Source organism: Xenopus tropicalis, chromosome 10 (assembly GCF_000004195.4).
Source record: "Xenopus tropicalis strain Nigerian chromosome 10, UCB_Xtro_10.0, whole genome shotgun sequence".
NCBI lineage: Eukaryota > Metazoa > Chordata > Amphibia > Anura > Pipidae > Xenopus > Xenopus tropicalis.
Genome location: NC_030686.2, coordinates 42,660,635 through 42,671,977, shown reverse-complemented (window position 1 = coordinate 42,671,977; position 11,343 = coordinate 42,660,635). Strand labels below are relative to the sequence as shown.

Genomic DNA, 11,343 nt, shown 5'->3' with positions numbered 1-11,343 from the left:
GTCTTAGGATGTCACTACTAAAAGTGAATGGGATTTAGCCAATAAGAACCAGAGACACACAAAAGCCACAAGTACCTACAGTCATTTAGGTGCATATGACAAGGGTTAAAGCGGCAGGTAACCCCACATTCCCCCTTCTGGCCCTTCCTTATCATTATTACTAGTCCCCTGTTCCACTCTCAGCACTTACACACATACACAAATACACACACATCCACAAATACATGCACATAAATACACACCCATAAATACACATCCACATGACACATCCACACACACACACACACACAAATACACATACACATCCACAAACACACACACATACACATCCACAAATACACACACACAAATACACACATACAAATACACATCCACATCCACAAATACACACATACAAATACACATCCACAAACACACACATACACATCCACAAATACACATACACAAACACACATACATACACATCCACAAATACACATACACATCCACAAATACATCCACAAACACACACACACAAATACACACACACACATACATACATACACATACACAAATACACACATACAAATACACACACAAATACATACACACACAAATACACATACAAATACACACACAGATACACACACAAATACATACACACACAAATACATACACACACAAATACATACACACACAAATACACACACACAAATACAAACGCCAATTAGAAGCGAATTTACCGCATGGCTACACAGAATTCAGCGCAGTTCGCAGCATGCACCTAAATGAATGGCTAATTATCCATACACGATATGGGTTGTAGGGGGGTTTGGTGATAAGGGGGGGGGGGTATTTATCAGCCCCACATCTCTCTCTGCCGTTTCCCCATCACTTCTATTCCCCACGCCGCATTCCATAGCCCCGTTCCTCAGCCCCTACATGCCCCCCCCGCTGCTGAGAATAGTCTCTTCCTCACATCTCCCTCACTCTCACCCCTCTCTCCCCGGCACTGGTGCAACCCCCTCTGGTGCGCTCTGCGCCTGCGCCGCTCAGTTCCCTTTTCATTGAGCTGCGCAGGGAGGATGCACAGTTAGGAGCTCCCAGCTGATCTCTGTCCCCACTGCTGCTGCCTATACACAGTGCCTATATACAGAGCCAACTGGGTGCCTCTCTAGCTGCACGGATAGACATTGCCATTTGCACTGCATTGCTATTTACACTGCGCAGCGTACAGCAGCCCCCATACTGCACAGCCAGAGCCTGCACCCAGCTGCTGTAGCCTTGCCTGTAGCACCCCAGCACCCACCATGCCCGACCTCATCACAGTCAGCGAGTTCATCTCGGAGACCCTGGAAGACCACAGCTCCCCCACTACTTCTTCTTTCAACAAGAGAATGGGAAGCTGCAGGAACACAGTGGCAGGCATTGAGGAGGTACCTGGGCTTTTACATTCATTTTGGCAGAAGCAATAGGGTAGGGGGGCAATTTCCCCACTCTGTTGCCACCTCAGATGCCACCTTTCTGGCAGCAGAGACTCTGTGTTTGCCTTGGCAAACAAGTGGTTAACCACTAGCTGTGCATTAGGGGGAGTGCCAGCATGATACCGCTATAAAGCTCCCCCCAATGGTCAGCTAGGGGTTAACCCCTTTTGTCAACAGGTGCAGACAGGGAAGGTTTGTGTTGGCTACTAAAGGGTTGATCTGGGCTATAAGTGTATGTTGCCCTGTATGCTGTGGGCGTATTGGCAACAAAGTGGTTAACTGTAAGCATATTTTTTGGGTGCTCTGATTTACGATAAGCTATTGCTGCCTTCTAATAGTTAATCCTAGTTATGCCGTGCTTGGGCTGGCAGTTAGTGGGTTACACCTGGACTACAGGTTAGAATGTGGATATGCTGTGTGGCATCTATAGAGTTAAAGCTGTGCCCATGATGACAACTGAAGGGTTAACCCAGGTAGTGTACATGGATTGCAGCCTTGCTGTGATTGTGCTGACTGCTAGGGTGGCAGTTATGTTTTGGCCATGTTGGCAACAAAGTAGTTAATCCCTGTGTTGCATTTGGGGGGTAGAGGTGTGTTGTTGTGCTCATTTTGGTACATATGGAGTTAACCCTGGGGTGCAGGTGGGAGTGCATAAGGTGCTGTGCTAGTGTAATCCCTTAGGTGCCAACACTTTGTGCTGCTGGTGTGACCCCCCCCCCCAGCTATGGATACAGTAACTAAATAATGGGTTTTACTGTTTGGTTTGCAGAGATATTTGAGTTGAGTGAACTTGGCATTGCAAGTGTTAAACACTGGGCAAACGTGCCATAGGGGTGAGTGTGGCAGTGGCCAGGCTGGGGTCAGTGTTAGACCAAAGACAGGTCATGGCACTGAAGAGGTTAAAAAGCTGTACTCTAGATTGATGGGCAGAGGTGCCCACACCATGGGGCATACACAGGAGTAGTACCCTCCCCTGGGGCAGATTTATATCCCAGCGCATTACAGTATGCCATGTAAAGTCTCACATATTTTTAAAGCAGCTATGTAGGCGTAAGTGCCACTTATTTCTTTGCCACCTAAATCTGCCATGGACGTCAATTGCTTCTGCCAGTACTAATGTGGCATTAAGTAATGGTGTAACTGGCGCCGCTGCTGGCGGAAAACTAGTGCAGTGGCTGCTTCTCAGGTTTTGTGTCCCCACAAAGCAAGATGGTTATTACGCAGAGGGCCCTTGGCGGCTAATGGCTCACTGCATGATTGCTAGCAGTTTGTCCCACTCACGGTGATGGGGAGTCACCGCTATGCGCCAGGGGGGCGTATGGAGTGACAAGTGTCTAATGCACACTAGTGCAGCGAGGGATACACCCCTGGTGCATAGGGGCATTTCCCATTCATTTGGACTGGGGGGCAATATTGAGTATTTTGCCCACCCTGGGTAGTGGGGTAACAAAATGGCAGCCATTACCGTGTAAATACGCCTTTAATTCATGCCACTTGGGTCTTCCCCTCCCCTTACAGGGCCCAGTGACAGTGGGGGGGGGTCTGACTGTAAGTTCTGCAACCTTCCACTGTAGCCCAAACATGGCCGCCCAAACTGGGGCTAATTAACAGCTCAGGTGATTGGAATTAGAGTTGATATCTGGGGAGGGGGAGTGACTGATAGTTAACCCTTGCATGGCGCCAGCTCCATTGCTGATGCACCTTCCCATTACCTCTACACTTGGCCTAAGGCTCTGCTGGTTTTACCCTGACTGCAGCTGGGCTGGGGCATGTTGGGCGCTGTGGCAGGATTAGGTTGGTGGGGATTGGTACATTGTGCCCACCAATCAGCAGGGCAGCACTGATGCACAGAGAGGGTGTATGGGTGGACTGTTGTATAAAAGTTGCTGCCTGTTATGCCTGCTATTTAACCTTTTACAGACTGGCACAAGCTTTCAGAGATAGTAGCCCTCAACTGGGACACCAGCGGCAACTGGAAAAAGCCATTGATACAGAACACTCCCTGTGTGCCATAGGCTGCTGTGTAAATGTAGATGCGTTTTGCTTCCCTGCCGATGGGTCTATCCCTGCAGTGCAGGTCCCACTCTGGGAAGGTGGCCGTGACCGTAGGATTACACAGTTGAATTACCATAAACAGAAGGTGTTGGTGGCTCTGCTGAAGGAGCGGGCATACTGCTGACACTCCTCTTTGCTTGTGGTCTCTTCCTTCTTTTTCTTGCCCGCTGCTTGCCTTCCGCTCTGTGCTGGCACGTGCAGGGTACCTTAGCCTTAAATATCCACACTGCAGGGTACCTTAGCCTTAAATATCCACACTGCAGGGTACCTTAGCCTTAAATATCCACACTGCAGGGTACCTTAGCCTTAAATACCCACACTGCAGGGTACCTTAGCCTTAAATACCCACACTGCAGGGTACCTTAGCCTTAAATACCCACACTGCAGGGTACCTTAGCCTTAAATATCCACACTGCAGGGTACCTTAGCCTTAAATATCCACAGTGCAGGGTACCTTAGCCTTAAATATCCACAGTGCAGGGTACCTTAGCCTTAAATATCCACAGTGCAGGGTACCTTAGCCTTAAATATCCACAGTGCAGGGTACCTTAGCCTTAAATATCCACAGTGCAGGGTACCTTAGCCTTAAATATCCACACTGGCCCTTGTATACACAGTACTGTACTTAATATATGTGATGGGATCCATTATCCAGACAACATGTGTAAATCATTTTTTTTAGTTGATGTTGTTCCAAGTTACCAAAAGACCCAATATCTGGAAAACCCCAGGTCCTGAGCATTCTGTATAACAGGTCCCATACACAGTTAGTTAGGTACAAAGGAGGAGGGAGGTGCCTGGCTAGTAGAGCTTACAATCTAAGAGGGGGCTTATGGGCCTGGAAAGTGCTGCGCTTCCATTTATTAGCTTGTTCTGTATGAGAAGCCTGTTATGGGGGCAACAAAGGGGAATCCAGGGCAAGTGGCTGTGCGAGGAAGTACCTAGGTACCCCCCCCCCCCATGCAGTTCTGACACATAACTGCTCCTATTTATGCCCATTATGTGCGGCTTTTCCACCAAACCACATTAAGAAATAAAAATGCAGCTCAATGTGGCGCCACATAACCAATATCGCCGTCACTGGGGGCCACGGGGGCGAATATTGTGATGGAAGATTATAGTATATTATTCCATTCTCATGCTCCTCCCCCTCCTGATTCCCCTCTGCACAGTAGCAGAGAGAACTGGAAATCCCTGGTCCTGACTCAAGACATTTATTTATGCTTTTATGCAAGACTATGTGGAGGGGGGGGGTGTACAGCCAAAATGCCCCCAAGCAAGTGTAGAGCTAAGGTTTCTCATGGGGGGGGGGAGCGAATAAGGGTTTAAAGGGGTTGTTTACCTTTAGATGATATAGAGAATGCTATTTTGAGACAGTTTGCAGTTGGTCTTCATTTTTTGTTTGCGGTTTTTGAATTATTTAGCTTTTTGTGCAGCAGTTCCCCAGTGTGGAATTTCAGCAGCTGGTTGCTAGGTTCCAATTTAACCTAGCAACCAGGCAGAGGATTGAAAGGGATATGTTTATGAACAGGAGAGGGATTGAATAGAAAAATAAATAATAAAAAGTAATTTTAATTTCAGCCCAGATGTCAGTCGGGTAGCCCACCTAGGGTGCCCATACACGGGCAGATAAGGACCCCAATCGGCAGCTGAATTCTGTACAGAACTGACCGTATCACCCTGTCCCGCAGCTGCAGGTGTCCCATTCTGATCCCCAAGGAGGCCCCAGCATAGTGCAGCCCCAGCCAGGTAGCTAGCTTTGCTCCCACACACATAGGACCCTCTTTAAACATATACGTAAAAGCCTTTTCCATCCCCCCAGCCCCAGTGCGCTCAGAAAGGGAAGCGGTAACAGAACCCTGTTTTCTCTGCAAAAACCCCTCGGCCTTTATGGCTCACACAGCACTTTGTGCATCTGCAGTGTCGCTCTCTGCTCTTAGTCTTAGGGGCTTATGGGAAACGGCAACCATAATCCCTGTTGGGTGTTAATCACTCGGAGTGGCGCTCCATTAAATATACTGATACAGGATAAACAGCCGCCCAGCGGGACAGACACCAGCATTGTACTGATAGGAAACCGGGACTGCACTGAGCTCATACAGCCCCCAAATTTCATTTCCATTAGGAATTGGGTTCCTTCCCAGAGGCTATTATCCCACTGCTACTATAGGCACCATCTCTCCCTACTATACCTGCTATCCCACAGCCCCAGTCCCTTCCCAGAGGCTATTATCCCCCCACTGCTACTATAGGCACCATCTCTCCCTACTATACCTGCTATCCCACAGCCCCAGTCCCTTCCCAGAGGCTATTATCCCCCCACTGCTACTATAGGCACCATCTCTCCCTACTATACCTGCTATCCCACAGCCCCAGTCCCTTCCCAGAGGCTATTATCCCACTGCTACTATAGGCACCATCTCTCCCTACTATACCTGCTATCCCACAGCCCCAGTCCCTTCCCAGAGGCTATTATCCCCCCACTGCTACTATAGGCACCATCTCTCCCTACTATACCTGCTATCCCACAGCCCCAGTCCCTTCCCAGAGGCTATTATCCCCCCACTGCTACTATAGGCACCATCTCTCCCTACTATACCTGCTATCCCACAGCCCCAGTCCCTTCCCAGAGGCTATTATCCCCCCACTGCTACTATAGGCACCATCTCTCCCTACTATACCTGCTATCCCACAGCCCCAGTCCCTTCCCAGAGGCTATTATCCCACTGCTACTATAGGCACCATCTCTCCCTACTATACCTGCTATCCCACAGCCCCAGTCCCTTCCCAGAGGCTATTATCCCCCCACTGCTACTATAGGTACCATCTCTCCCTACTATACCTGCTATCCCACAGCCCCAGTCCCTTCCCAGAGGCTATTATCCCCCACTGCTACTATAGGTACCATCTCTCCCTACTATACCTGCTATCCCACAGCCCCAGTCCCTTCCCAGAGGCTATTATCCCACTGCTACTATAGGCACCATCTCTCCCTACTATACCTGCTATCCCACAGCCCCAGTCCCTTCCCAGAGGCTATTATCCCCCCACTGCTACTATAGGCACCATCTCTCCCTACTATACCTGCTATCCCACAGCCCCAGTCCCTTCCCAGAGGCTATTATCCCCCCACTGCTACTATAGGCACCATCTCTCCCTACTATACCTGCTATCCCACAGCCCCAGTCCCTTCCCAGAGGCTATTATCCCCCCCCCCCCACTGCTACTATAGGCACCATCTCTCCCTACTATACCTGCTATCCCACAGCCCCAGTCCCTTCCCAGAGGCTATTATCCCACTGCTACTATAGGCACCATCTCTCCCTACTAAACCTGCTATCCCACAGCCCCAGTCCCTTCCCAGAGGCTATTATCCCCCCACTGCTACTATAGGCACCATCTCTCCCTACTATACCTGCTATCCCACAGCCCCAGTCCCTTCCCAGAGGCTATTATCCCCCCACTGCTACTATAGGCACCATCTCTCCCTACTATACCTGCTATCCCACAGCCCCAGTCCCTTCCCAGAGGCTATTATCCCACTGCTACTATAGGCACCATCTCTCCCTACTATACCTGCTATCCCACAGCCCCAGTCCCTTCCCATTGGCACAGTCACTTTCACCTACAATTCTGTGTCCATGAGTTGCATTTGCTTGGACCTTTACACTAAGGGCGGCTTGTCAGAATGAGTTTAGTGATTCCCAGGGCTGAAGGCACAGTGTGTCCTTTCTGTATGGAGCTAAGGCTTACTCATTCAGTGGTGACGGAGCGTTCCCAGTAGATCTGACCTATTACAGGATATGATATATTATAATGAAAGAGATGCACGCAGGAGCACTGTATTAATGTGTGCAAATGAATCAAGAATGTTTGGATCACATTGTAAACGCGCCAGACTATTTTATTGCTGGACTCCAAACACATACTTATGGCCTGCTGTCTCCCAGATGTTGTTGAATTACAGATCTCAGCACCCATAGCAGCTGAAGTATGAGGGTATAGTTTTTGTGCACTGTTTATTTGTATTTATACCTATTGGTGGGAGCTGCCATCATGTTTCCCATATACAGTACAGTATAGGGGTTCTAACTTTTTGGTGCCCAAAACGTTCCTTTTGTTTGTATTTATATATACGGGCAGGTTTGGAGTCAAAATAGGCCCTGGCATTCCAAGTACCCAGAGGCCCAAACAGCCCCCCCCCCCCCCAAGCCCAATAAATAGTGAGTGTCTATGGCATCTTACAGCAGCCCCTCTGGCATTTGTCTGAACCCACAGATTGCCAGTCTGGGCCTGGGTCCTGGCATTCCAAGTACCCAGAGGCACAAACAGCCCCCCCAGCCCAATAAATAGTGACTGTCTATGGCACCTTACAGCAGCCCCTCTGGCATTTGTCTGAACCCACAGATTGCCAGTCTGGGCCTGGGTCCTGGCATTCCAAGTACCCAGAGACCCAAACAGCCCCCCTCCTGCCCAATAAATAGTGACTGTCTATGGCATCTTACAGCAGCCCCTCTGGCATTTGTCTGAACCCACAGATTGCCAGTCTGGGCCTGGGTCCTGGCATTCCAAGTACCCAGAGACCCAAACAGCCCCCCTCCTGCCCAATAAATAGTGAGTGACTATGGCATCTTACAGCAGCCCCTCTGGCATTTGTCTGAACCCACAGATTGCCAGTCTGGGCCTGGGTCCTGGCATTCCAAGTACCCAGAGGCCCAAACAGCCCCCCTCCTGCCCAATAAATAGTGACTGTCTATGGCATCTTACAGCAGCCCCTCTGGCATTTGCCTGAACCCACAGATTGCCAGTCTGGGCCTGGGTCCTGGCATTCCAAGTACCCAGAGGCCCAAACAGCCCCCCCCCCCCAGCCCAATAAATAGTGAGTGTCTATGGCACCTTACAGCAGCCCCTCTGGCATTTGCCTGAACCCACAGATTGCCAGTCTGGGCCTGGGTCCTGGCATTCCAAGTACCCAGAGGCCCAAACAGCCCCCCCAGCCCAATAAATAGTGACTGTCTATGGCATCTTACAGCAGCCCCTCTGGCATTTGCCTGAACCCACAGATTACCAGTCTGGGCCTGGGTCCTGGCATTCCAAGTACACAGAGGCCCAATAGCACATTTTATACATAGAGCATTCATTCTCTATCCCTTTATGTACACATAGGGCTGTACTCTCAGTTTAAGCAACTAAGGACTGGCCCAATGGGACACTGGGTTAGTGCTGCAGGTATGTAGGCAGCGGTGTAATGGGAGGCAGTGGGCAGGGCCTGGGTTGTCTATGGTGGTGGACAGGGAGGTGAGGGGTGGTCCCTGGCATGGAGGGTTAGTCGTTGCGGGACCCTGGAAGTCAGTTCCACTGTCCATGGACTAGTGCCTGGGATGATGCACAGGTCTCTTGGTTGCCCTTCTCCCACTGGCTTAACATATGAATATTAGAGGTTTTATTGCATTGCAAACAATGTTCTGCTAGTGCTTTTGCATAGGGGGCGCTGTCCTATTGATTTATATGGAAAAGATTTGCAGGAACATCACCCCGATCCATTGGAGCAAGTGTGACTTTGTGGGGTTGGGGGTGAAGTTTCCCAGCTGTGGGGGGACACTCTGGTCTCTCTGCTCACAGCTCTGCCCATATATGGGCTTTTTCATGATACATGAACTTTGCAAATATAATATATTTTGTTTCTTGTGTAACCCGTTTCCTTATTTCAGCACTTCCCCCTATAAAGTGGCAGCCCTAAGGAAGTGTAGTTGGTCAGTGTGAGGTAACAGAGGTTGTGACAGTTCTCAGCAGTTGTTACATATTGCCTGCCAAAAAACACACATATTATGGCCTGGTCATAGCAACCTTTCAATTGGTCTTCATTTTTTTTTATAGTTGTTGACTTGTTTTGCCACCTCATATGGCCGAAATATTATTACTTAATATGATGATCTTATTGTATTTTTTTTATTTTCTATTACTTATATTTTTATTAAGCCTCTCTCTTGTTCTCTTCCTCTCGTTCAATCCACTGCCTGGTTGCTAGGGTATATTGTACCCTAGCAACTTAGCCCCTGCTGAAATTCCAAACTGGATAGCTGCTGAACAAAAAGAACACACAAAAAAGGATCAATTGCAAATTATAAGGGTTATTTAAAAGGAAACTCCACCCAAACACAACTTAAGCCTTTTGAAAAGTAAACATCATTTCAAGCAACTTTGCAATATACATCAATTACAAAATACGCAGCCTTTTCATGATGTTTAATGTAATAATCTGGTTTGGAACAGTTCCCTAAGCCCCGCCCCCTGTTCCCCTGCTGATCTGGCTGACTACTTTGTGACTCAAAGAAAAAGTAATTGTAATCACCTGTCCTCATCCTGCCTTCAGCCGGCATCCTCCCAATCCCACAATCCCCTGCACACGTGATGTCAATAAGGAAAGGAACATCACAGTGCAATGCATTGTGGGTTATGTAGTTCCTGCATGCTGTCTGTAAGCTGTTAGGATTTGTAACATCAATGTTTTAGTCCCTTCTCCCCTACCAGGATTCCAAATGATGCCGAAAGAGAAGAACTGTTTTGCAGCTGGATTTCAGCATATACAAATGGTATTTATTCCTACTTTTTGAAGGAACAGATTACAGTGATAGGGATATTAGGGGTTTCTGTGCTGTGTGGGGCTCTTTAACACATTTTGGTTCAGAAGCCGGAGTTCCCCTTTAATGTTTAAATGTGTTTTACTAGGCTTAAGGTATGTGGATCCAAATTCCACTTATCCAGGAAACCCCAGGTCCCAAGTATTCTGGATAAAAGATCCTATATCTGTAGGGCTGTTATGGATGAGCAGTAGGCAGAGGGCACAGTGACTGAAGGGAAATACAGAGTCTGTGTGTAGTTACAGAATGCCGGAAGGCGCGTGTCTCCCTTAACAAGACATCACTAAAGAGACACCGGGGAGTAACCTGCTGCTTATTCTGCGTAGAACAGGGTTGTTGGTGCTGCCTCGGCTAAATCTCCGCTCACTGCTGCCTGCTGTCAGGGAAAGGGAACAGAAGAGGAATCTGCAGGTATTAAAGCGGCCATACACGGGCAGATATGGGTCCTTCCAACCGATCTGGCAGCTTATCTGCCCATGTATGGGGCCCTCCAATGGGCCTCCCTGACCGACGTCTTTGCAAAAATCGGGCAGATAACAATTGGGCAGGTTTGTTGGATTGGGGACCACATCGGGTCATTGTAATGTGCCACCGGGCCAAACGATGGCATTAGCGCAGGGGTGGGCAAACTACGGCCCGCGGGCCACATCTGGCCCCTTTGCCTTTTTAATCCGGCCCGCCGACGACGCCAAGTCTCATCCCGCGAGACTTTGTGTCATTGGCGTGCCGGAATTAAAGAGAGAAGGGGGCCCGCCCTGGCCCGGTCCGGCCCGGCCCGGGGGTGAGTAAATGTGGCCCGTGAGCCAAAAAGTTTGCCCACCCCTGCATTAGCGCAATATCACATGCCCACCTTGGGCGCGATCAGGGGAAAGATTCACTCATTTGGCGACCTTGCCTAACCAGCAAACCTTACCTTGTATGGTCTCCTTTAGATACATGTATCAGATCACTGCCCCAGAGACGGTGCTGCCTCACCTACCCTGCCACGTGGCAGCGCCACGCCACCAGTCACATGCTGTGTGTAAGGAGTTAGTAATAAAAGAGAAGCAGCACTTCTCCTTCCGTATTAGATACAGTTATTCAGCCTGTCAGGCATCGTAGGGAGCTTCTAACCGCTTCAGCGGGGTATTGAGAAACACGCGTGCTTCCGAAATTGTATTATCACATATTTACTTCCTTTGCTT

General features: G+C 49.1%; 1 protein-coding gene across 3 annotated transcripts in view; it reads left to right on the top strand.

Moving 5' to 3' along the window:
- The first annotated feature begins 936 nt into the window (after positions 1–936).
- LOC100489773 (arf-GAP with SH3 domain, ANK repeat and PH domain-containing protein 2-like) overlaps positions 937–11,343 on the top strand; it is a 58,983-nt gene continuing 48,576 nt past the window's right edge. Inside the window, exon 1 of one of the 3 annotated variants that reach the window (XM_012952644.3) lies at positions 937–1,415. In XM_012952644.3, coding sequence (XP_012808098.1) covers positions 1,290–1,415 — 126 coding nt within the window. In that variant the 5' untranslated portion in view covers positions 937–1,289. The remainder of the gene's footprint in view (positions 1,416–11,343) is intronic. The other 2 variants (XM_004918506.4, XM_004918507.4) reach the window with 2 other exon arrangements.